Here is a 27,336-nt window from a genome sequence, read left to right on the forward strand (position 1 = left end):
CTGCTTCACTTCAGTCCAGTTCATGCACATGTCAGAACATCGCCCCATGGTGTCATCGGTCCTCTTCTAAAATGAGTTCTTTTGATTTGACCTCATTGAGGGTAGCTAGCTAAGGAGCTTCTTTCCATTGCCTTGTATTGGCTAACCATTATTTTTTCCATACGTTCCAAGTTCATTCTCCTTGGTAAAGAAGCAGAAGCAGAGTAAGAATGACAAAGTTCTGCCTTCTGTCACCAGTTGTTGTCCTGATGTGGTTGGCAGATGTTGGATTTAGTAGAATATCAATTAATGCCATTTTCACATTCATATGTTCATGTTCACACCTAAATTCAACCGGCTTCTCCCACCCCCCACCCCCCATCCCCCTCATCCCCCGCGTCCCACACACCTCTAGCCTGGACTCATGTAAGGCTCAGCTTTTGCAAAATACATGCCTCTGATTTCCCCTGAAGAGCCGGAAGCAGCCAAGGATAGACATTACCACAGGACCAAAAAAAAAGGTTCCTAATCCAAATCTGGAAATATTCTAAGCTCACTTGCAAATGCCAGAAGCATCAACATTAATTGTTGGCTGTATGTGAAATCAATAATAGAACTTTAGTTTGGCCCTAACACTGACATTTATTTGTATAGATCTCTGACAGACATTTAAACTGTCAAACTGCTTATCTGCTTTTTAGAACTGTGACTCCTTTTTTTAATAACAGATGAAATGTGACCTAGTCTTTTGACGAAAGGAATTCTTAGTGTATGCACTAAATCAAAGATAGTAGGAAGAGGTGGTCATTTTCCATGGCAGTGCCAACCCCTTTATTAGTCCCCTCCCTCCAATTTATTTCAGGCATTTGCCCCTTCATTCTCTCTCTTCCCTCCCTAATCTTCAGTTCTTGTTCCATCCACTTGCTCATTCTTGCTGCCTACAAACACACTTACGTGGTCTTAGTCTTTAAACTTACATTTAATCCTGCCATGCCCTTGATCTCTCTTCCTGTATCTTTCATAGAAAAAAGCTGTGTTCTGCTTCTTCACATTGCACTTCCTTCTCCAGCTCTTGCAATCTGGCGTTAACCTCTGCCACTTCAATGAAATGCCTCCAAGTTGACCAATGATCTCTTTACTAAATCTGATAAATTTTTTTTCATTCTTAATCCTTCTTTACCTCCTTATAATGTTTGATCCTATTGAACACTTCTTTCTTCCAGATTATGCTCTCTGAATTTTGGTGATGGTAGTGGTAGTGGTGGTGGTATTTACATTGTTACCCCTGATTCTCTCCTCATCTGTCTAGTCAGTTCCTTGTCTCTTTTGCTTGGATCATCATTCATGCCCAGCCTTTGCATGGGTATACCCAACAACTTTTTCCTGGGTCCACTTCTGTTCTCTCTTTATGCTCTTGAAAATCTCATCAATTCCTATATGTTCACTGTCCTCACTATGCAAATGACATTCTAATCTATGCATCGAGACCTCATCTCTCCCCTGAGCTCCAGTCCTAAATCACTACTTATCCCTTGGGTGTCTCCACCTAAGTAGTCCATAAATATCTCAAACTCATAATGTCTAAAACAGAACTCATTTCCCCTCCAAAAAAAGTTTTGTTTGAAGCAAAAAGTCTACTTCTAACTTTCCCGTGTCTATCAGGGGTCCTCCTATCCTTGTAATCACTGTGTAATCCTCATCTTTTCCTTATCTCCACCTCCAGTCTAGTTGCCAAGCTTGTTGACTCATTCACATCTCCACTGTGTATCCCCTCCACTCACTTGACTGTCACCGAGTTTAGGTCCTCATAGCCTTAGCTATTGCATTCGCCCCTGCATTTTACTCCCTCTTTCTAGCCTCCTCTTATTCCAGTCCAGTTTCTGCAGAGCTGCCAAGTTCATGCTACTAAAACATATGGATGACCCTATCACTCTTCTGCCCAGAAAGCTTTGGTGTATCTCTCATTTCTAAGATCCAATAAAGTTCTTCCCAGTCTGGTTCCAAGCTCTGTTCCAAGCTCTCTCTCTCTCCAGATAAATGCCATCACCCGCAGTGTGTGCTCTGCCCCAGCCCTGCTGGACTGTTTGCTTTTTAGTGCATGAGACATGCCATTTTTTTTTTGACTCCCTGCCTTTGTATGGCCTATGTGCCAGGAACACTCTTGCCTCACCACCACTTCTTGGATTCCCTAGCTTCTTCAAAGTTCAGCTCTAGTGTTATCTCTGATACGAGGCCTTTCCTGACTCCCCTAGTTGAGAGTGTTCCTCTCCTCCCAAATTACTTTATTTTGTATTTATTTGTGTGCATATTTTCCCCCTAGTAGATGCCATGGTGCCTAACACATAATAAGCACTTAATAAATGCTTGTCTTATTGAATCAATGTTGTAGTTATAGTGAAAATAAACAGCATTCCAAGTGTGTAGGGCTAAAAATCTGGCGAGGAACCAAAATGAAATTTCAAGTTGTTCTGCTTCAAACCTTCTTTTGAGACTGTGTGAAGAAAATGTATTATTTGTTGCTAGCAAATGTTTGTATTTTAAGTCTAGTGATGTGGAGACTGGTAGGAAGTGAGGTGACAGTAGCCTGGGGGAAGAAGCAGGGGTAAAAATAAATGTGAAAATAAACTTCAAAAGTAACAATATTCCAAAGAAAAATAGAAAATATTTTTGAATTTATGCCATTGCTTGGCTTTTTGTTTAAATAATTGGAAGGTGCTTGTTTTGTTCATGCATTCCTGTGTGATATATCATAGTACCCAATTTACTTAAGGTTATAAAAAAAATTTGAGAGTTAGGATAACTATATAGAGACTTTTGTCTTATTTATCTTTCCCTGTTTCTGAAGGAAGGTGATAAAGAAATTGCTACCAAAATGCAAGAGCTTGCACTTAGTGAAGGTGCCTTACCTCGACACTTACATACTGCAATGTTTACAATAAGCTCAGATCAAAGGATGCTCACAAATAGGTAAGTTTCATTGAATTTACTGTGACAGTCAGAAGCATTCACTTAAGTCAGTCATGAGTTTTAAAAATTAAGCAAATATTTCATTCTTGGTTTTTTGCCTATCCCTTTCTCTCTGGGAGCATTGGACTGAAAGCATCTGTGTCTCAGCCATGTGGATGTTTTTGATGGGAAATTAACCTTTTTATATGTGTTTTTAGTAGCCTGTTGTCAGTCACAGAGACAGTAGTAAGACTAGAGACATGGAAAGCAGTCTTCAAAAAAAGCTTCCAGTAGCTAGAGAAGCAATCTAGGTCTAAGAAATTTTCATTTCCTTGGTTGTCTGTGTAAGTTGGTGACCCTTGGCCTTTCCTGTTTTAAATATTGCCAGTTAGGTAGATATCATAACCTATTTTAACAAATCATTTTGCTGATTAAGGAATATTTTTCCATATAAGAGTCATTTGGATACGTGAAGACCAATACATTGAATCTCCATCTGCTCTAAGCTTTACAAATCCTAGCTTCTTGAAGCTTCGTTCTTCTCTCAACTTTCCATCTCTTCCAGTCTCTAACACACTGCTTGGCACACAATCGTTTAATATGTTTATTAAGTTATCTTGCTGTCTAGCTTCTTAATCATTGCTTTACCTTTTCTGTAAACCCTTTCTAGTTCCTTATCTCTTTTAATGTACATTCCCAAACCAGCAGTTTGGCAGGCTATAATGAAAGCATTAACAATTTGATAGGCTTTTAGTGTATCGCCGCGAGGACAAGCCTAGGCTAATGATTCATGTTTAGTGTACAGTACTTGATTGATTTTCTTTTGACCCTTTCCCGTTCCAACTAGCACAAATGCAGCTCCCTCTCCGTGGGGTATGATGTTCTCTTCCTTACACAGTTCCACTGATTAGTTAGTGTTGAACTCTTAAAACAGTTTGTGTCCACCCTCAGATGTCATTAAAGTTAATTAACTTCCACTTTGCTTGAAAGGACAGTGCTGAGGGAGGTATTTCCATTATTTATTGTATAAAACGCAAATATTCTTCATAAAAGGATATTCTTAAATAAATCTTGTAGTAAAAATCTGTATTACAAGTTTGTTGGCTTTTAAGTATTAGGCTATAATTAATTATTTGCATCCACTAGGATTAATACTGGAAAATTGTCCAGCCATTGACTTTAGTGAAAATTGGGGAATAGTCTTAAATGAATGTCTTGTCATAATAGAGCAGCTTCCTAAGTTGAGCTTGCAGATAAACTGTTTTTACTGACGTACATTATCTACAACTGCATTCATTTCTGAGTCTGTCGCTTGTACTTTGTTCTTCCAGGAATAAATACATTATCCCCCTCATACAGAAAAGGTTTGAGGCCGTTTAATCCTTAACCTTAACTTTACCAGTTAATCATTTTAGTTTATTGAAGATGATAGTAATATTTTCATTACTATCTTAAAAGGAGGGCAACTTTAGAACAAGAAACTCTTTGGGGGCTGCATTAACAGCAGACTAATGACTTTTAAAATTGTAGCCATATTTCTTATAATTACATGATATCTTGTTCTTAAAAATTCCTTTCTGTTCTAGCTGAGATAAAGCAGCAAACCTTTTTCAACGTCTGCTTTTTTCAGACAGCTAAGTAGACATTTAGTGGGCCTCTGGACAGCTGAAAATGCAACTGCTACAAATTTGTTGAAACGTATTTTGGTAAGTCAGATGAGATACTGAAAAGATCCATGTAGGTTGTAAAAATTATAATGAAAAACAATTCACATGTTAAGTATATAAAGATGTCTTACTAATAGAATATCATAATACTTAAAATAACAATTTTTATCTTTAGTCTCTTATTTCATTCTTTTGAAATTAGATGGTTTTGTTTTGTTTTGTTTTGTGACTCTAGCCCCCAGGTTTGCTGGCATACCTGGATAGCACTGATCCAGTTCCTGAGAAGGATGCTGATCGGATGCATATTAGAGATAATGTGAAAATAGCAACTGTAAGTACAGAGCACAGAAAAGTCAGTAACTCAGAAATAAGTTTTAGCTTAAACCTCTGTAATATAGGACTGCCGCTATAAATTTGTGATGTTGAAGGTTATAGAAAAAGATCAGAAACTGTATAAAATTTACTTTTCAGTAACTAGATGGAGCCCTCACTGTAATAGCAGAAAGTAGAGATATCCTTATTCTACATGGTAAGGTTGTTGGAGTGAGAGCCATGTTTTATGCCTGTTGAAATTCCTGTAAGCCAGCATGATACCTTTTATGTGGTGGCAGCTAAGTAAATTCTGGAAAGTAGGCAGTAGGTAGACTATTACTCTTAGAAATCTTGAGCTAGAAGGCATTTCAGCTAGATCAGTGGTCTCTAAAGTGGGAGCTTAGACCTGACCAACCCTAAAGGGTGTGCAGTCAGTCAGAGTGGGAAAATGCATCTTTTCCTGAGGCAGCCAAGTAATTGAACTTCTGTCACACAACCACTCTTATCCTTATCTTCCTGGCACTTACAACAGCTGTTGCACAAGTACCATGAAGAAATCCTAGCCCCTGATAGAGCATTGGCCCTGGAGTCAGGAGGATCTATGCTCAAATCTGGCCTCAGACACTTGATATTTACTAGCTGTGTGACCCTGGGCACAATTGCCTCTCCCCCGCTCCCCCCCCCCGGAAAAAAAGAAAGAAATCCTAGCCCCTGTACCCATGATCACCTCATGGCTGCACTTGGAGCTACTGGTGCTCAAGGGCCCTGCCTCCGTGCTTTGGTCTTAGGTGAGTCAGTGGATGGTATTGGACTAGCAGGCTTGGATCTTTGTGACAGGTATAGGTCTTGATACCTTATCTTTCCCTCACAAATGAACTGCTTTTACAAACAGGTGTATTTCTGTGAAGGATACCACCTCCTTCAGTCATGTAGGGCACAGTCTGGAATCATCCCTAACTCCTCACTCTTCCATACCCCACATATACAATTAGCTGCCAGATTTGGCATTCCTATCTCCACAACATCTCTCTTAGATAATTCCCTTCTCTCTACTTACACAGCCACCATCCTGGGTCAGACTTTTAGCACCTTTCTATTATAGTGGCCTCCCAATTGATCTCCCTAGCCTCTAGTCTCCCCAAAAAATATCTTCCATGTGATTACCAGAGTGATTTTCCTAAAAAGCTAATCTGACTATGTCACTCTTCTGCTCATTAAATTTCAGCAGTTCCCTGTTCAACTCTATAGTCAAATATTTCTTCATTTTTATCTTATTTTAAATTTTTTGTGTATTAAAATATGTAATTATTAATTCGGCAGGATGTGCATATTGTGAATTGCACATGTATATTGAAGGTGTGTGGTCAAAAAATTTTTACTAGTAAGGGTACACAATAAAGGTTTAGAGGTGACTGACCTAGATGACCATTACCTATTTTGAAGTAATTTGAAGGAATAGCCCTCTTGCTGAGGGTAGAAGTGTTTAAAATTTTTTTCTTCATTGAAGGTAGTCATCCTGTATCGAACATTTATATTAAAAGTACTCCTGTGGTTGTAAGTCATTATCTTTGTGTATATATTAAAGTAATGGGTTTCATCATTCCTCAGGATCAATATGGCAAATTTAATAAAGTTCCAGAGTGGCAAAGACTGGCTGGAAAAGCTGCTAAAGAAGTTGAAAAATTTGCCAAAGAAAAAGTGGATCTTGTATTGATGCATTGGAGGGATAGAATGGGCATTGCTCAAAAAGAGGTAAAAAAAAAAAAGTCTGCCCTAATCCTTTCTAGCTTCTTGGTGAGGTCTTGTTCTACTATGTTTGTCGTCTGAGGTGCTAGTCAAATATTTCAGATTTTTGACTGGTGAACAACTGACTTAAAATAGAATTTCATTTAATCAATACCTTTTAAAATTTTTCTTCTTTTCTTTCAACTCGAATTCTGATTTAGGAATAAATTTTTACATCATAAAAACATAACACATACATTTTATCCCCTAGGTAATCTTACACTGGCCATAGTAAGATTTTATACAAATTCATGTAAAGAAGAAAGGCTACCTTGATTTATAACTAAATTAAACTCTGAAATTGGGTTAGATAATAGTTGTTAGTATTTTCTGTAGTGTCAGGACCAGAGAGCCAATCTTTCCGTTAGTTCCACATTTTAGCCCATGTCTCTGAAGTCGGCTTCATTTTTATAGAGACAGACGGTGGCTTGTAGATTAGCTGTGCCCCTTTGGCCATTCTTATTCTTCTGCCAGGACAGTCAATGAGTGTTTGATCTATATATGTTAATGTATACAAATTTTTTGGTCAACATTCCTGACGAAAATATTTCTTACAATTATAAACTAAAGCTCATCTTGATTTATTTATAGCTTTTAATTCAGGATCTTCTGTCTTTTTTAGTATGACGAATTGAATGCTTCTTGTTAGAGAAAACTTGTTCCCCATGTGTGTTAGAAGAGAGCTGACTGATCCCTGAAGGCTGTGTGACCTTTGGCCAGTCACCTGCCACTCAGAGCTCCAGGCAGCTAAGACCAGAAGTGACAGAGTAAGGGGCTTCAGTAGAATGAGTTTCCTCACCTGGGAGTTGTGTATGCCTATGAAATGACAGGCCCAGTCCCTCTTCCTGAGAAGTGTAAATAGACATATGTAGCCTCCAACACTTCCTAGCGGTGGGATCCTGGGCAACTCACTTCACCAATCTCTGCCCCAGTTTCCTCATCTGTAAAATAGGCATAATAACAGCACCCACCTCCCAGTGTTGTTGTGAGTATCTAATGAGATGCTTATAAAGCACTTAGCACAGTTCCTGGCATATAGTAGGCACTGTATGTTATCTATTACCCAATAAATGCTTGTTTTGCTGTTTTCCAAGGCTCTCATTTGTACTCTATCGCCTCCTCTGTTTCTTCCTTTTTGTTTTTTAACTCTTTGGTCTATGCTGTTTTCTGCTTTTTTCTTTTTATCAAGATAATGATGATGATGATGCCTTTCCCTATTTTGACATACAAGACATAGCATCTCCAAGTGTGGAACAATTTCTTATTTTGCAGTTTACTCAAATTTGTGAAAATTGAGGAAAGTAAACACAAATCCAGGAACAGGGTAATGAAACAGGCATTTTTCAAGTTGGGCTACCAAAAAAATGAAACTGTATTTAGAGCTAAAGTTGGTAAAAGTTTGAAATATCAGTGACCGACCTCTAATCCTTAATATACTAAAATTATTTAGCTTCTTAGTTCTGTTGTTGGTTCTTTTTGTCTTGGTATATATCTGTTATTTAATGTATGCTAACAACAAGGGCCAACTTTTTAAATTATCGTATGGGAAATAAGGATTTCAAAATTTAGACTACAACATTTCTCTCCCTTACAAAGTATGTTGGTGTAATGTAGAAACAAAGCAAATCTTGAAACTTTATTTTCATGTGATCTAGACTAGAATAGAGTGAGATCACATGATTCTTTAAACTACTTTGAGCAAGTTTTACTTTTAACAATAATTGGGCTTGTTCTTTCTGTTAAAATTAATTCACAATGGTATCCTTATGAGAAAATTTGTATAATAGATGTTATTCTCATCATATCTTAGCTTGCTCTCTTGTTTTATTTCCTTTAAAAATATTCTTTTTTTTTTCTTTCTACTGAACACATTCAGGACAGAAACAATATGGTGAGTTTTAAGTTCCTGCAATTTATGTCAGTTGTTTTTAGCTGCCTGGCATGTGAAGTCTTGTTGTGGTATTCTCTGTCTTAGTGTGTTGTAGAGTCTCACTTCAGATGTGTCTGGACCAAGTTATTTATCCCTCAGTCCCACACCTTTCAACTATTCTTGGCTCCCGAAAAAATTAAGCAGCCTTTTGTTTTCAAGTTTGTGATTTATCCTAATAACTGTTTGCCAACAATTACACAGAATTTACTGCTATAAACTAACGCAAATTTCATTACTAGCAACTTCATAAAACTTGGAAGTTTTTGGTTTTTAGTGATATTAGTCTATTTTTTTTAAAAAATTCCCTTTTTATGTGTTGAAAAGTATACTGGCACAGTGTCAGGCATTCATGTTATATGGTTTCTTATTAATGATACTTGTTTATAGATAAAATTCTTCTTTTAATGTGTTTAACTTTCTCAAATTAAGTTCTTTTAAAAGTTTACTAACTACTTAATAAACACTTTTCTGAGTGCTGAGGTAAAGTGTAGATTTAAATATGTATGTGTATCTGTATGGGAGAAATTAGCTAATGTATAGCACCAGCTTTGGCTGATTTAATTTTTTTTTAATTTTTTAATTTTAATTTCCTTTTCTTCCAGAATCTAAATCAAAAGCCAGTAATACTTCGAAAGAGAAGACAGAGAATAAAAATCGAAGCCAACTGGGATCTTTTCTACTATAGGTAAATTTCAGATTGTTTTTTCAATGTATATTAAATCAGCATAGCTGATATGTTTATGACAGCTTTTTCTTCATATATTTTTGCTGTTTTGTAAATGTGTTTTTAAAAAATGAATAAGTGAAAGTGCTTTTTAAAGTAGGAATTGGAGCAGTTATTCAAGCTTCCACAGCGTTAAGATTTATAATAAAGTCAGCATTTTTCCTCAAAAGTTCACACTATAGGGGCAGCAAGGTGGCGCAGTGGATAGAGCACCAGCCCTGGATTCAGGAGGACGTGAATTCAAATCCGACCTTAGACACATAACACATACTAGCTGTGTGACCCTGGGCAAGTCACTTAACCCCCATTGCCCAACAAAAAAAAGAAGAAGCACTATAAACATTCTTCTTCTCTTCGTGAAATAGGGAGATGACTAGTTGTTTTCTTGTTTTATGAAATGGAGACAATGAAGTTGGTGTGTCTGGCAAATAGTACCAGACTGAGTCTAGGACCCAAGTTAACTGACTTCTAATCTGTGCCAATTATTACCCATATTGTTGAGGGTGGAGGAAGGAGACCAGAGTTTTAGTAAAAACAAGTTTATTAAGTACCTTCTGTGTACAAGACAGTGTGCTAAGCATTAGGGGGTGAAGGAGGTGAAAGTTTGTGCATGGAGAAATGAAATATGCTCTCTGAAGTCCAGGAACATTATTATAGCCCAGTAAAGAACTCAGCTTCTCCCTTCTTCCACAAAGACTTTATCACTGTGCTGTCTGATTATATGTTGCCTATTAGAAGTTCTCAAAGCATTATGAAATAGTTTATAATCTTTCTGCCACTAAGAGTACTTTAGATGCTTTTCATTCTGTGAATAGTGGTTAGAAAATTGAGTGGCTAGTTAGTTGGCAGAATGTTGATGAGAGATTGATTCCCTTTCCTTGTGGCTGGGTTCATGTTGTTCCAGCTTCCTTGTCCAGTCTTCTGTTATTACGTATAAGCTCTAATCCCTTTTTGAGGAGCTGAAGCAGAATGGGTGCTTGTAAGTGCTCGGCTCTGACCTAGGACTACAACAGAGAGCTTTTCTGGGGAGAGAGGCTCATCATAGACAGGAGAATACAGTATGGCCTTTTGTTTCAAAATTAAGGGGTTCTGAAACCAGCTTGAGCTTTGGGCCTTCTTGGAATGAGTACCAATCCACCTATGAGACTGTATACTAATACAAGGTTGTCCGTCTCTTTTTCAGACACTTACCTGTGTCAGCCTCTAGTTAATTGGTTCTAGGACTGGATAAGGGGTTTTCTGAAAATCCTTGCACCCAGATAGGTGATGATGGGCCTGTCTGCATCTGAAGTCACACTCGTAGACCTCCATATCCCCTCTGGCAGGCCTCGTCTTTCATCTAGCACCCAGGCCAGGATTTCTGGTTACCAACCTGAAGTCTTATTTCTGGTATCTAGACTTTCTGTAAGCTGTAGTAACTTTGTGAAAGTGTTTTATAAATTGATAAAAACATAGTATTAATAATTTCACTTTAATTTGGTTTTAAACTTAGGTTTCACAGAATTTTTCTTTAATTTTTGCACCAATGTGGATCAATGTTTGACATTGTCTTACTGGTTGCAGTAAAGGTTTCATTTTATTGTGATGTTTACATGAAAATATTCAGTTTACCAACTTATTTAAAATATGTTGGGGGGGGGTGTTTTCTTCAGGTTTCTTCAAGACCATGCCAGGTCAAATTTAATTTGGAACTTTAAAACACGAGAAGAACTAAGAGATTGTCTTGAATCTGAGATGAGGGCATTTAACATAGACAGAGAACTTGGCAGTGCCAATGTGATCTCGTGGAACCATCATGAATTTGAGGTAAACTTTTATTCTTTGGGGCTTTTAATTATACAGAAATACTTAATGCAATGTAATGTACTTTGAAGTTATTTAATGGATTGTTTAACTGTCTACTTTATGCCCATCCTTAATGGAATATTTGCAAATAGTTGTCTTGTAGAGGAAACTTTTTTTTTTTTGGCTTTAGCCTGAAATGCTTTTCCTGCATTTACTTGCAGCAGCTCTAAATTGGAATAGCTAAACAATTTAGAATAAGAATGAGGCTTTGGGACAGTAAGAATTTAAATATACCTCCACATCTTTTGCCATATTAATTAGCTGTTCTTTTTTTCCTTCTTTTCTTTATCTTTACTTTCTTCACTTTTGAGTCTTCTTCTTCTCTGAAGCATGCTTTAACTCTTCCCTCTTTTTCCCGTGGCTTGTTTAAGTTTTCATGGTAACTTGTATTTGTTTACAGATTGCAGACTTTTTCTGGCAGTAATGTTCTCGTCAGCTATTGGTATGGAGAACAGGAAAGAAGTTAGTAGAGGTGATTGTATTTGATGTTGCTAGATGTACACATGCTGTTGAGTTCCCAGGCTCTTATCCTAGCAAAATCTTCAGGGTACACTTGTGATTTTTGCCATCATTTGGGTATTCTGAAGCAACTGAATTCAAGTTAAAGCTAATACATTTTTCATAGTTTTTTTTTTAACTGTGATCATATTTACTATATTTTACCTTATTTATTAAGTAGTGGTTTTATTCCAGGATTCCATAAAATACCCTACAAGGGCAGGGAAAGCTTCTTTTAACAGTGACTTAGATTTTTGCTGAGACCTTCATTGAAACTGTGGTAGGTTAATTTGCTATTGAGTCTTCACTGTATGACGTAAAGAATTATTTTAAAAACAAGTTTCACACTTTGAAATTCCTTCAGCCCTGCCAATGTATGCCTATAAATTTGAAATAGTAAGCCTTGTGAGGTGTATTTTTGAAAAGTCACTAAATGTTTCTCTTGAGATTGTCATTCAGAGGAGAGTGAGAATTGTAAGAAGCAGTTCTTTAGCACTTGCTGAGAGTCAGCTGTAACTTGAGTTCCTTTAATTACAACTGAAATCATATACTTTGTTTTTATTTAAAAAGGTCAAGTATGATTGCCTAGCAGAGGAAATAAAAATAGGAGACTATTACCTGAGATTACTGTTAGAGGAGGATGAAAATGAAGGAAGCGGATCAATCAGACGATCGTAAGCCACTGTTGATATCATTTTTGTTTATTTTTGCTTTACATTTTCATGCTTATTTTTATTGTGAGCTTTATTTTGGTGTTTCAGGTATGAGTTTTTCAATGAGCTCTATCATCGTTTCCTGCTCACTCCGAAAGTGAACATGAAGTGTTTATGTTTGCAAGCGCTGGCTATTGTTTATGGCAGATGTCATGAGGAAATAGGACCGTTTGGGGACACCAGATATATTGTTGGAATGTTAGAGAGGGTAAGAATGTCATTGTTAAAGTGCACGATCAAGGATATGGGTTTAGATTTCTGTATTGCAGTTTTCCTTTGATCAGTCCTACTCTGCGCCTTAGATCTTAGAGTATTTTGTAACACAAGGAGGACCTTTTATTTAGGTCATATAGGAGGGGGAAAGGTAATGGATTAGTAGAACACGATGTCATTTTTCTTGAATTGCTAGTTTCTGTCAGCTTTAGGATTCTCCTTTTCAGGCCCTAAATTGTAAGTTTTCAAAAGCCAATTAAATTTGGAGTGGGGTTCCTAGATTTAGAGCTAGGAGAGCCTTTAAGGGCCACCCAGTTGCCCCTCATCTTACAGGAGAGGTGGTCCTTGACACGTTTACCAAACCAGTCAGTGTGTAGGAGGCAGGGTGTGGACCCACGTGTTTCTGATTCCAAGTTCTTTGCTCCATGATGCTGCCTCTTTCAGAATTGGCGTGGGGGGGGAGATTAGTCAGATTTTCCTTTTTGTCAAAAATTTGCTGTCTAGTGATAAAAGGTGGTGGTGAGATTAAAAATTGGCAAATCTTTCTGATTTTTGTGTTCTGACATCTGTGTTAATATGTATACTCTCTTTAGTGGCATTTGTACCTAAAGTTATTAGGGGGATTGGGTGTTTACAAATGATGTATTTAAGATTTGTATTTTCTGGATAGTTGCATTTCAGGATATGTTTTTTGTCAGAGCGATAAAAATTATTTGAGGGAATTTCTTGAATAGTTTTGAAAACAAACTTTTCCCAGTGTTCAATTGTATAGTGTCTCAAAGTTTTCTGAGTACTTTTTCATAAATTATCCTATTTGATCCTTGTAACCTATGACATAGGGAGGATAGGTACAATTGATTTTTTAATATATGTGAAGGATAATAAATGGGGAAGCCAGAATTCACCTTTAGGGCTTCTACCCAGTGCTAGAAATGCTGGTGATATTACACTATCCTAATGCTCATTGTAGAGTCAGTGACTCTGAAACACTTGTGTGGGCCTGATTTTCTGTATTGTTTTCTGACTTGTTCGTCAAAACATGAGAGGACCGTATTTACTTGGCAAAATTCCTAAGTAGTCCACTTCTAAGATAGCTTTTAAAAGTTAAGGCACAAGAGAAAATGGCTGCTAAAAATAATTCTTTCAGTAATTTAAAAATATCTTGCTGAGTAAATGAGATGAGGTATGTGAAAATTTTAGACAGTTCAATGGGGTTAACTTCATGTTTCTCTGAGGACCACCTTACCTACACATAGAAGGTCTCATTTATTGTGTGTGGTTTCAGTTGGTTCCGGTTTCAGGATGCTTAAAGGAAGTAACTTTTATTGCCTTGTTTGTTCTTGTTTACTTGCAAGTTAATTTTTTCTACTGTTCATTGATCTCTTACTTGCTTTTCTATTAAATTTTGATTAGATTCTCTCTCATTTCAATAGTGCACTGATCGACTTGAACGAGACAGGCTGATCCTTTTCCTTAACAAGCTGATACTTAATAAGGTATGGCCTTTTTTTTTTTAATACTTTCTCTTCCAGCTATGCATATATTTATTCCTTGAGTCCGTAATTACCAATGGCAATTTATTTGATCAGTGTCTTAAAGGTTGAAGTTTCCCTCCAGCTCTAAAGTCTATGAAATAGCATTTTTTTCTCTTTCTTTTGTCCCAAAAAAAGCTAATCTTAAAATCCTTTTAAGCAAAGATATTTCGTTTTACAAATATTCATATGGAAGGATTATTAGAAATGGTTGGTTTAGGTCCGTAGGGAGATATGGTTTTCCTTTAGAAAGTGTTCAGGGAAATCATATTTAACAGTTAAAATGATTGGTTGACAAATAGAAGTTTTTGCTGTTGCCCACTATGAATTTACTGTAGGCCAAAGTAGGCATTGATAAAACTGTTTCTCTTTCTGTGTATCTGTAGCTTAGATACAGAATTTTATAAATTTCCAGTTTAGTCATAAACAATAAGAGTTAAATGGCTGTTGTTTTTACTTAGCTAAATGACTGGACTTGATTTTAAAAACAAACCCTACTGGGCTAATTTCCTAAAATTGCTCGCAAGCTTTTCAGATGCTCTGTGTTAACAGTGAATTTAGAAACACGTATTTGAGAACTAGCCTAATCTGAGAAATAATTTCAAACCCAAAAATAGCTGCTAGGGGGCACCATAGTGCACAGAGTGGTGGGCCTGAAGTTGGGAAGACCCGCCTTCAAATCCAACCTCAGACATTTACTAGGTGTGTGACCCTGGGCAAGTCACTTAACCCTGTTTGCCTCAGTTTCCTCATCTGTAAAATGAGCTGTGGAAGAAAATGGCAAACCCCTCCAGTATCTCTGCCAAGAAAACCCCAACATGAGGTCACGAAGAGTCAGACACAACTGAACAACAACCAAATAGAGCTTGTATTTTTCTGTCTTGTGTTTTCAATAACCGCCATTGTTAGAGGCCTACATGCTGGTTGGCAAAGAAGATGTTACATAGAAGTGGAATTCTGTCCCTCTCTCCCCCGCCCCCTTCTATTCTTTCTCCCTTGTTGCCTACACAACATTGTCCCCTTCTCCCCCCTCTTATTTTTTCCTTAAAAATTGATCCTATGTGTAATTTTGATTTTTCAAAATTTGAAATAGTTCAGTTGTGTGTCAGTTTTAAAGGCACTGTCATTTTTGAACATGAAATCATCTAAAATTGATTTTTGTGAAAGATAGGTTAATTTTTGCATGTATGTGTGCTATATATCAATTCTTATCTGTTTTACATGAAATTGAGTAGAATAATTGAAATTGTAGGTCTTTAGTTTTTTTTGCACCAATTTTTTCCCAAAATGATTTTGGATTTAGAGTCCGACGGGTTCAAATCCTATTTCTGCAACTTTACTAAAATGAAAGGGTGGATTAGATTATATCCAACTTCCAGCTGTAAACACTGACATTAGGAAATATACTTGATATTATAGAGTTCTCTTAAATAATTGATTTTATAATGCCTTATCTTTTAAAAAATATTTTTGTCAAATATCTGTTCTTCCCCAGAAAAATGTCAAGGATCTTATGGATTCCAATGGAATCAGAATACTGGTGGATTTGCTCACCCTCGCCCATTTGCACACAAACAGGGCCACAGTGCCATTGCAGGTATGCTGGGATTTCTCGGGCTTACTGTTGAAGTATAAATATACTTTTAAAAAAACCAGAAGGACCAACAACTACTTTTAATGACAGTGAAAATGTATCAACATTTGAATTTATTATTTTTCTCTAGTAATTATGAAGGCATGGTGATGCAGGCATTCATTCTGTTAATGTTTCTGCTGTTAGGGTTTATATCTTACAGAAAGTCCAAAGGGGAAGATGAATTACCTTTGGCAGGTGACGTTTTGCTGATGATATCCAGCCCCAGAATGTTACTGCAGGGCCTCCTCCTTGTGATTCTTATTTATCAAAAGGGATTCGCTCAGCAATCCACAGAGGAAAAACTAAAACCAATAAAAATGCCCGTTGTCCAGATGAACATTCATTTGACTGACCAGGGCATTAAGTTAATATGTCAGGACCTAAATATTTTTGGGAAATGCACAGAAGATAGGCAATGAGTTGTTCCATTAATGCATATAAGGAGGAGAGAGAGGGTAGATTGTGCTTGGGCAATGGTTGAATGCTTTTAATAATCTCTGAAGAAGAGCTATCCTTTCAATACAAATTAATGAATGAAAAAGCATTTATTAAGTCCTTGGTACATGCAAAACCTTGTGTTAAGCACAAAGGATAGGAGGAGACAATAGTAGAGAAGGTTTCAGCTATAAGTCAGATGCAAAGGCCCAGTTTTCCTTAGGGTGCAGCAGCAACTCATGTGATGATGCGTCTTCTTTAATGTCATTTCCATTAATAAAACTGAATCTGTATCTGGTGTTGAACCATTTGGAAGTGTTAATGCATTGGGTGAAAACATTCCTTCCTGGGTCTTCAGCCACTTAGGCCAATAAGGGTGGGGCTGGAGGGGTGTAGTTGGGAGCCCCAAGCACCTGCAGGCACATATTCTGCAAGTGTTGCTCTTCTGCAGGAGCTATGCTAGGAGGGCTAGTGGTATGGGGATTGCCAGTCTCTACCAGCATCTAAGGGAAGATGGTGGTCCAAGTGATAGTGGTAGTGATGGTCTGGGGTTATGAACTTTGGAACAACACATCTGAGGAAATAAAGTTCCAGATTACCAAAAAAGCAACAAAGAGTTACGTGATAGTTAACAGTAAACTTAGCGCTGTACAAGTAGTGGTGAACGATGCTCGAGAAATGATGTAAGGGATATCAATAAAGGAAGGTAGACTAGTTATGTGGCCCAAGGGATAACAGACAAATGGTCCAGTACTTGCAGAATTCTGAAAGAAGACAAGATTCACACAGGATGAACCAGCATAGATGAGTTGCAATCTGCCCTTTAAACTTACAGGTGTTGATTCCTTGTCAAGGTAGTAAAAAAAAACTGCAACATTCAAGCCTTTCACGTATAGTGAGTTACTGGCTTAAAATATTAAACTACTGAGTCCCTAGCCAGAGAGATAGAAACAACTTTAAACCCTGGTTCAAAGGTTATATCTCTTTAAGCAATAACCTTTGCTACAAGCACTTTGGTTTCTTGAGAGAGAAAAGAATTCACTCGAAACAATACTGATGCTTTTGTTTAGTTTCACATATTACCTGTAAGATCAGGAAACTAAAAGTTAGACATGTGATGTCCAGATTTTTCTTTCTTTGAGCATCTAGTATTCAGTTCTCAAAGTAATAATCTGAAGTTTCAGACTCATAAAACTGAAAGCAACTTAAATCCTGAAAATGTCTGTATGAAATGAACTTTAAATTGAGATGGAATTCAATGTTGACATCACAATTGATTTCACCATTTTTCCTGTTTTTAAAAATGCTGTGATTTACATTTTATTCTGTGAATCTCCAACTCTTTAAATTTCAGAGCAATGTGATTGAGGCTGCACCTGATATGAAGAGAGAGAGTGAGAAGGAATGGTATTTTGGCAATGCAGACAAAGAAAGGAGTGGCCCATATGGATTTCATGAGGTGTGTAATGGCAGCATTTCTAAAGATGCTCCAGGTATCAATCCTTGTCCATAAGAGGCAAAAACCCAAGTCCTCAAACTTCAAATTCTAAGCACCACTCATTGAAGAGAAAATGTTGTAACTTAATGAATGCATTTCCACAATACCTGCATTGTAATTGTGATTTTTTAAAAAAATAATGTTTCAGTATCTAATTGCCTTAGTGTTTGGAAATTCACTGAAAAGTTCCTGTAGATTTGGTGGTCAAGACCACTGTGTGTTAGAACCAGGTTCAGACAGGTAGATCCTTATCTCCTCAAACTCAGATCTGTTCAAATAAATCTAATCTTCCCACCTTAGGAACAGAACCAAATATAATGTCCTATTGGGGCATAGACTTCTTTCATTTATATAATCTTGTTCCTTTTCTGTTCTTGCCACCACTCCTTTTTTCTGGGTTCTTTATATAGGTTTGGTTACCATATAAATGGTATTATTGAGGCTCATTGTAAAATACTGAGCACCAATCTCCCCAACACCCAGTACCTGCTACCCACCCCTAACCCTCACTTTGATTTCCAGCCTGGAAAAGAGTCTCCAGGCTGGAGAAGACTGGTAAAGGAGCCTTGGACAAAGATGCCCTCGGGGATCACCTAGCCAAAGGTGGAATAACAAAGAGAGGGAGGCCACCTTCCAGGATTATCTTGTCTTTAAACTTGAACAGCCATAGAAAGTGATCCGTCCTTTTACCAGGAATGACAGTCTAAAAAACTGTCAGCAGCTTCTTTATAGGTGACAATTGCTACCAGCTTCATGTTCTGTCTCTTCACCTCGAGAATGCAGGCTGGAGCAGAGTGTGACCTAGACCACATGTGCACTATTCAAAGGAATCCTTTTTCTACCCTCATTTGTAACCTTAATATTTTAAAATTAGGTGCTTCCTCATCTAGTTATCATTTAAGATCTTAGAGTCAGAAAGCCTCATTGGTGTTCATATTAGAGTATCAGTTAGAAAAGGTGAGGAACGATCATAATGGAATATATGAAATAGATTAAAATATGTCAGGACTTCAGAGAAGTTGGGAAAGGAACTGAATTTACCTAGTGTTAGGAAATATTGGGGAATTTACATTTTAAAAAATTGTTAATGAAATAAATATAAGGAGAGTAAAATCAGTGTGGTAGTCTAATTAACTTTGGGGTATGGACAAGTGTATCCACACTTTACTCTAGATGGAACCATTCCCCAGTCTTACCTATTCCTTACTCATTGGGACCTTGTAAGGTGGTTCCAGTTGTCTTAGGATAAAGAATTATCTCTAAAAACAGTTCACTTTAATATTAATAGAATCCAGCTTTCACTTCATATACTTTACTCTCATAGATAAGAAATTTATTCAATTAAAGATTTCTTTTTAGTGCTTCTATTTGAAGGATGACATTTAAAATGTAAATTGGAAATTTGAATGCATTTTGCTGACTTCTTGCTCCACTTGTCAGATGCCATGAGAGTTACAAAAGGTAATATTTGACGCTTTCCTGAAGTTGCTTATCTAGGCTATTTTGACAGACACAAAAGATAATGTGAAATAGTAGGGTGCAACATAGTATAAAATGAAGGGGCTGTATCATGTGGTAGGAACTATAAGTGTTACAGGATTTCAGAGAAAAAGTGAAAATGAGGGAAAGAAGCAACTCGTTTAAAAACACTGGCCAAGAAATTAAGGAGAAGCTGCATAGGAACAGAGACTTGAGAAGCCATCTACCCCAACCTTCTTATTTTACAGTTTAGGCAACTGAGGCCCATTGAGGTTAAGTGACTTGCCCAAGTTCCCATCGGTAATAAGTGGTCTCAAGGTCTGCTCCTAATTAGCACTGTGGCCTTGGGGACTTCAGATGACCTCCCTGACTTTGTTCAGTTAACTGGATTGAAGAGTACCTAGAGGGAAATAAGGTATGAGGAGACCAGAAAGGTAGCAGGGGGCTTGGTTATAAAGGGCTTGGAAGATCAAATAGCATTCTGTATTTGAACCTGGAGGTGATAGGGTGCTTCTGGAATTTATTGAATAGGGGAGGGGGAGAGATGACATGATCAGACCTGTACTTTAGGAAAATCCCTTTGGTGGCTGAATGAAGTGGGGAAAGACTCAAGGCAGGCAGACGCCCCAGCAGCTATGGCAGTAGTCCAGACATGAGAAGATGGCCTGCAGTAGAGGGGTGCAGTGTTAGGGGAGGGAAAGGAGATATTTGAGAGATGCTGCAAGGTGAAATCAACGGGCCTTGGCAGTAGCTTGGATATGGCAGTGAGGGAGAGGAAGGGTCTAAGATGACTTTTAGGTTGTGAGCCTGAGGGTGTTGCCCTCTATAGTATTGTGGAAGATTGGAGGTAAGGGAGGATTTAGGGGGAAAGATAATTGATTTTGGACATGTTGAATTTAAGATGGAGCTACATTATACCACGAAAGACATGCTTATAGAATAAATACAAAGTATTTAGGGAACTATAGGGCACTAGCAGTTGAAGAATCAAATAAGTATTGGCATAGGAAGTTGTACTCTGGCTGCACTGTGAAGGAGGTGCAAAATACTGTGAGGTTGAATTCGGGAAGGGGGCAAGGACAAAGGCTGGGGAGGGGTGGGAGTGCCTCATGGGTAGAGCAGAGAAAAGGCCATTTTGACTAGATCACAGAGTGTCGGGGTCTGGTCATGAAGAGCTTTAAAAGCCAGACACAGAAAATATATAGTTCATCCTAGTATTCAGTCTTAGAGAAAGAATCACAAGAAGTTAGGTTGGTTACATACCATAGCATAGGGGTTCTAAACGTTTTTCTTTTTTTGAAGCACAGATCACTTTGGTTGTCATGTGAAGCCTGTGGACCCCCTTCTTTTTTTTTTTTATTAATTTATTTTGATTTATCAGCAATCACTTTATAAGCTTTTGAGTTTTAAATTTTTCTCCCCCTCCCTCCTCACCTCCCTTTCTAAGACAGCGCACAAGCTGATAATAGGCACTACATATACATTCCTATTAAACATATTTTCACATTAGTCATGTTGCAAGGAAGAATTAGAACCAAGAAGGAACCACAAGAAAGAGGAAACAACAGAAAACAGAAGAAAAAAAAGCAAATTTTATGTTTTGGTCTATTCAAACTCCATAGTTCTTTCTTTGGATGTGGATAGCATTTTCCATCATGAGATTTTGGAAATGTCTTAGATCCTTATATTGCTGAGAAGGTTAAGTCTATCAATACTAGTCATCACACAATGTGGCTATTACTGTGTACAATGTTCTCCTGGTGCTGCTCACTTCATTCAGCATCAGTCCATACAAGTCTTTCCAGGTTTTTCTGAAATCTGCTTGCTCATCACTTCTTATAGCACAATAGTATTCCATTACATTCATATACCACAATTTGTTCAGCCATCCCCCAAATTGAGGCATCCCCTTAATTTCCAATTCTTTGCCACAACAAAAAGAGTTGCTATAAATATTTTTATACATGTGGGTCATTTTCCCATTTTTATGATCTCTTTGGGCTACAGCCCTAGAAGTGCTAATTGCTGGGTCAGAGGGTATGCACATTTTTATAGCCTTTTGGGCATAGTTCCAAATTGCTGTTCAGAATGGTTGGATCATTTCACAATTCCACCAGCAATGCATTAGTGTTGTGGACCCCCTTTTCATTATAGTGTTTTTATTTCCCTCATTCATAATTCAGCGGAATGCTGAATTTCAGTTAATTTAATGAAAATAGAGATGTAATTTTTTTTCCCTCTCCAAGTTCACAGACCCCCTGAAAACTCTCCACAGACCCCTTAGACACCTCTGAACTCAACAATAGGAACCTCAGCTTTAGAGTCAAATTATTAAAAGCTTTAAAATCCAGACAGAGAAATTGTGTAAACAAGATTTTTATAAGAAAGAAGTTAGGGATCATTGAAGAGCAGGCTTTCTTTTTTTTGTATATGTTTTTCTTTTCCGCAGAGTAACATGATGAAAATTGTTTAGGAAACTGATTGAGGGTGGAATTGGAGAAGTAATAGCCTAGAATGAGGTAGACCAGAGTAATACAAGTATGAAGTGAGGGGAGTATGACCAAGATAGTGTCAGTGGCAGCTAGGAGGAGGAAGGAATGTTAACGTTGGCCCCAGTGTTCCTAAATGAACCAGTTGAATCCAAATGTTTCTAAAAGTCCAGATTTCTTACCAAGGAGAATCATTTTACATCTGAGCAGAAGAGCATATTTGCCAAAGTGGTAAACACTTAAATGTTTGTAGGTAATAGTCAGTGTACGATGATAAGCAAAATTAATTGCCAGCGAAGAGATTTTAATTTAGCTTTAATTTTCCATTTGTAATGACAAAACATTTCTTCATTTAAATGCAAGAACACATATAAACTACATCAAATTGCTTCTTAGGGAAGGAGGAGTTGAGGAAGGGAGGGAGGGAGAAAATTTGGAACTTAAAATTTTATATAAAAAATGAAATTGTCTTTACATGTAATTGGAAAAAATAAAATACTATCCATTTAGATGCAAGAATTGTGGACCAAGGGACTGTTGAATCCAAAAACCCGATGTTGGGCTCAGGGCATGGATGGATGGAGACCTTTACAAGTTATACCCCAGCTTAAATGGTGTGTGTTAGCCACTGGACAGGCTGTCCTGAATGAAACTGACCTTGCTACACTTATACTCAACATGCTGATCACAATGTGCGGATACTTTCCAAGCAGGTAAAGTGTAATCCAGTAATGTTTCCACATTTGAGTCAGTGACACTCTTGTTGTCCTTTACTGTCTTTGTTCATGTTTACCATGAAACAGAGGCTAATGACGTCATCAGTAGTGTGATTCTAGAATCACATTCAGCTCATCAGAGTTTGGTGAACTACCAATTGCATGGATTATATGACCTACAGTAGTAATATTCTTTCAGAAGGAGAAGTTGAAATTATAGCCACAGACACAACGTACTCTAACATACTAGCAATAGAGGAAAAACGTTTTAATTTGTAAGAATTCTTTTACACTTTTGAAACAAATGTCAGAGCCCTTTGACATGGATAAATTCTTCTTGCTCCTGCCTCTTGTTAAGATTGACCACCATTGATATAGCAAGTACGTGTTGGCTCAAATGTTGTCCTCCTAGATTAGTAAACATAATGTGTCCCTTCCAGCAATTTAGACTTTTTTGATAGGAAATACTGACACTTACTTCCAGTAGCTTTGGTAAAATCTGAGGTCCTTGTTATTTTTTTTTCTAGATTGTATTTATAAATTAGTATTTGAAAGGAATTAGTAAATATTGAGGGTAGTTAGGGTCTAAATTTAGCATTAGGACCTGATACAGCCTTTGGAAAAAAGCATCGAAGTTTATTGGATAGCACCAAGTTTAATAAATAATAAAAAGAGTCTGGCTGTTCTGCGTTACTCCTTTGCAAAGAAATCTTATGGAAGGAAGTGAAGTTCCATTAAGTAGCCAAGTAGATTAAATCAAAATACCTAATCATGTTCTCCAGACCACCCCCCCCATGAGAACTTAGTCTTCATTAAAAATGAAAAAGTAAGATAACATGCTTTCTGCCTAGTACAGTGATATAGGCAATGTAAATATCACTTTGAGTGAATTAAATATTGACTTAAATAAACATTTTTTAGGGATCAAGATAATGCCATTATAAGGCCTTTGCCCAGAGTGAAACGGTTGTTGTCAGACAATACTTGCCTTCCCCATATTATTCAGGTAAGTTGCTTATTTCCTTTTATTATTATTTTTTAATTAAAAAGCACTTACTTTCTCTTTCCACCTTTCCCCTCTTTTCCCCTGCCACCCCAAATTGAAAAAAAAGAAAAACAAAACCCTGTCTCTAATGTGTAACCAAGCAAAACAAATTCCTGCATTGGCCGTGTCCAAAAATGTTGTCATTCTGAAAGTTGGGTCACTTCTCTGTCCAGAGGTGGGTATTGTTTGTGTTTTCAAACTGAAAGTTATTGAGCTTCTCCCCCCCCCTCCCCCGGCTATTTAAAGATGGACGTTTTGCTACATTAATCAATATGGAGACAACCCAAGTCCTAGATAGCATTTGTCTTTCATTGACATTTGAGAGTGTTCGGGCTAACTTTACAACTTGGTTATTAATTTAATTATTTAGTTTAAATTATTTTGATATTAATTGTATATGCTTATGTACATTCAGCATTCTAGATAAATGAACTATCTAAAGAATTAATATGAGCATTTGTCTTTTCTTCCTGTCTCCTGTGGTTGTGAGTATGTGTAGGGCAGAGGTTGGGTGTTTTTGGTACATTCTGACACCCAGCACTGGAAGTGAGTGTTACCTCTGTTAATAGCATTTTGCCTTTCAGGTTGTTATGGTTTCACTGCTACACTGGGGCCAGTGCTTTTTGGTTTGCCTGGTAGCATTTTGTTAGTGGTAGTTTGGTAACAAGTATTGGGAGAAAAAAGCCCAGAAATGCATCATCAGTAAATATTTCTAACAGTCAACTTGACAAGTACTTGTTTTTATTTATGATATATTCAGAGATAAAAATCAAGGAAAGTCTTGTTTATTCATTAATAACTCAGTTTTTCTGTAGCGTTTTAAGGTTTACAAAGCACTTTGACATACATTATTTCATATGATTCTCATAACAACCTTGTGAGGTGTGTTCTGTTATTATCTCACACATGAGGAAATTGAGGCCAAGAGAGATCAAGTGACTTGCCCAAGGTCATAAAGCTAATGTGAGTCTTAGGTACAGTTTGGACTCCAGTCGTGCTGGCTCCAAGTCCAGCTTTGTGTTTACTCTACCACTCTTTTGGAAAGTAGAATAACTTAAAAGTATTAACGCTTTAACTTTAAAGTATTAACATTATAAGTCAGAATTTTCAGGGATGTCCTGTATTCAAAAGATGCCTTCAAGTTTACAGTCTTCAGAGTTCTTAGCAGAACCTCTTATGATAGGAGATGATGACCTCTGCCAGATTGGGCTGTTGTTCACTAACATGAGCCACACTGGTTGCAACCATGCTGAAGGGAACGTGGTGCCCAGGCCCATATCTTCTTGCTTTTTGTCAGTCTGCCAGTCTTTTCTCATTAGGAAAGCACGTATGCAAGAAACCATTGTACCCACAGGTCTGAAAAGTGATCGCAGGCGGCGTATTTGGGATTGCTCTAAACTTTATTTCAGGGATGCTTTAGTTGCTATCTGTAAGCGACACAACAGAGCTTTCAGTCAAGTTGAGAGCTAGCCGACAGAGGACCGCTCACAAATGAGCTCTTAGCATTGCAGCGACATTCGTTTTTGATTAAGTGGATTTCTTAAGCTTTTTAAAATAAGCCTGATAAATGATCTTAACTAAAACAGCTCTGTCTCTTTTAGTTGCTGATGACTTTTGATCCTATTCTTGTTGAGAAGGTGGCCATTTTACTGTACCACGTCATGCAAGATAATCCACAGTTACCGCGTCTGTATCTTAGCGGAGCATTTTTCTTTATCATGATGTATACAGGATCCAATGTCCTTCCTATTGCAAGGTACAAAGACGCACGTTTATCTAAGCATATGATTGGGACAGAGCATCTGTCAGATCCTTAGGTTAACTTGAAACCCATCTTCAGATAGGTGGAATTGCATCCACATATTTAAAAAAACACAAATCTCCTTTAAAAGCTAAAATTGCCAGAATTTAAGTTAATTTTTAGATCTAATAGGTGATTTCTTTTTGCTCCCTAGGTTTTTAAAGTATACACATACCAAACAGGCCTTCAAATCTGAAGAGGTAAGTAAGGACTTTTAGTTGTTTTCAGGATATAAAACTTTACAGTGAGGAAATAGCTTGGGCTTGCTTTCTCTCTCTCTCTCTCTCTCTCTCTCTCTCTCTCTCTCTCTCTCTTTCTCTCTCTGCATATACATACACACACATGTGCGCGCACACGCACACATAGGTATTTACCAGCATAAGTGTTGAGAAAGGGGAACGATGACTGTTTGTATCTCCCTGTCTTTCTCTGTGGAGTGTTGCTTTATTGCTTCATTTAATATAGTAATTTAATACTAATGTCTCAAATGAAAATTGGTGCAGTTTAACATCTCAGAAGATGAAATCTGTACCTCTCCTTATACAAGATTAAGTTGTTTTTATGGATCTGCATAATTTTTGCGAAGTCCATTAGGGCTTATCAAGATTTCAACTATCTTTAATGTAATTAGAGAAGTTATTTTTGTACTGGTAACAATAATCATTTAATGCCAGAGTTCTGCTAGAAGGAGCATTTAGATATCTGCCAATTCTCAGCTGTCCACACATAGTTTTCATTCTTCTTAGAAGGATGTGAATTATAGCACTTTCAAACTAGGAAAGGCCTTAGAGATTCTTTAATCCAGGGGTGTGCTTAATCTGGGGTCAGTGACCTTGATTTTTAAATATTTCTGTAACTGTATTTCAGTATAATTGGTTTCCTTTGTAATGTGTATTTTGCTTTATACATTTCAGAACCTTTTTCTGAGAGTGGATCCATAGACTTCACCCAGACTATTAGGAGGCAGGGCAGACGTAGTTTATAACACAAAAATAGGTTAAAAACAGAGATTTTCAGTCATATTACAGCTGGGAATTCTCTGAATTTTGCAAACTTGGGTGATGCTGTTCTGTTACTAAGAAGTAGAAAGTTAAATAAAGGTCACCACTTTGTCCTTTGGGACTGTGGGTTAAGGTTTGCAAAGTGCTTCCTCTCCAGCAAGACTGTGAGGTAGGCAGTGTGGGTCTTGTCCTCCACAGGGGCGGATCAACAGGTATGGCTCCTGGAGAGAACATGAATCATCCAAAGTCACACAGCTGATTTGGGTTTGAATTTAGCTCCTTTCTGCCTCCTGCTCATTGGATGCATAACAGTATCAACAAAAAATAAGTTGGGTGCTGCTTTATATTGACCAGAAATTTTTATTTATGGTCATTTCCACACATCTGAAGACCTAAAAGCGTTCTTAAGATCTTAATGAATTATGAGTAAATATTAGAATTAAAATGTTTATTATATTTGAAGTATTAAATATATTCTGTTGTGTTCTAATTGTTAAAAATGGCAAAACTCCATTTACCCAAATGTTTCATTGAGCAAATTCACATGTTTCATTCTGTATTTCTTGGCTATGCTGGATAAGTTTATTTTTCAATGAAATCTAAAGTATTTCTTAAAATATTTTTACTTTTAGTCTCAAATAGAATCTGGAAGAATGCAAAACAATAACAGAAGTACCATTACCTATTTTATTTCTAGAATTATTTAGATATAAATTTCAAATGCAATATTCGTTAAGCATTTAGCACAGTGCCTGGTGCACGGTAGGCATTTAATAAATGCTTATCCCTCTCCTGTCCCCCTTAATATGAGACATAAAGTTGTGTCCTGGGGTAGAGTATGCAGCTTAATCCAAAATACAGCTAAAATGTTCATGAAAAAGGTAGATTAATGTTTCAGTCCAGGGGTGGGAAACTGGCAGCCGTGAGGCTACAAGTGGCGTTCTAGGTCCTTGAATGTGGCTGTTTGACTGAGTCCAAGTTTTACAGAACAAATCCTTTTTATTAAGGGCATTTATTCTATAAAATTTGGATTCAAAGGGCCACACTTGAGGACCTTGAGGACCACATGTGGCCTTGAGGCCACAGGTTCCC

At 37.3% G+C, this 27,336-nt stretch overlaps 1 protein-coding gene across 4 annotated transcripts in view; it reads left to right on the top strand.

The window, feature by feature from the left end:
• The window catches only part of DNAJC13 (DnaJ heat shock protein family (Hsp40) member C13), a 122,942-nt gene that overhangs the window by 41,259 nt on the left and 54,347 nt on the right, over positions 1-27,336 (top strand). For 3 of the 4 annotated variants that reach the window (XM_020987276.2, XM_020987277.2, XM_078151570.1), the window contains 16 exons: positions 2,825-2,946; positions 4,556-4,631; positions 4,828-4,923; positions 6,513-6,656; positions 8,566-8,580; positions 9,222-9,304; positions 10,996-11,149; positions 12,257-12,360; positions 12,448-12,607; positions 14,046-14,108; positions 15,640-15,741; positions 17,570-17,674; positions 22,192-22,394; positions 23,319-23,403; positions 25,044-25,198; positions 25,398-25,443. In XM_020987276.2, the coding sequence (XP_020842935.1) occupies positions 2,825-2,946; positions 4,556-4,631; positions 4,828-4,923; positions 6,513-6,656; positions 8,566-8,580; positions 9,222-9,304; positions 10,996-11,149; positions 12,257-12,360; positions 12,448-12,607; positions 14,046-14,108; positions 15,640-15,741; positions 17,570-17,674; positions 22,192-22,394; positions 23,319-23,403; positions 25,044-25,198; positions 25,398-25,443 (1,713 nt within the window). The remainder of the gene's footprint in view (positions 1-2,824; positions 2,947-4,555; positions 4,632-4,827; positions 4,924-6,512; positions 6,657-8,565; positions 8,581-9,221; positions 9,305-10,995; positions 11,150-12,256; positions 12,361-12,447; positions 12,608-14,045; positions 14,109-15,639; positions 15,742-17,569; positions 17,675-22,191; positions 22,395-23,318; positions 23,404-25,043; positions 25,199-25,397; positions 25,444-27,336) is intronic. The other variant, XM_078151571.1, reaches the window with a different exon arrangement.

This window comes from Phascolarctos cinereus, unplaced genomic scaffold (genome assembly GCF_003287225.1).
Source record: "Phascolarctos cinereus isolate Bilbo 61053 unplaced genomic scaffold, phaCin_HiC Scaffold_1;HRSCAF=81, whole genome shotgun sequence".
Lineage (NCBI taxonomy): Eukaryota > Metazoa > Chordata > Mammalia > Diprotodontia > Phascolarctidae > Phascolarctos > Phascolarctos cinereus.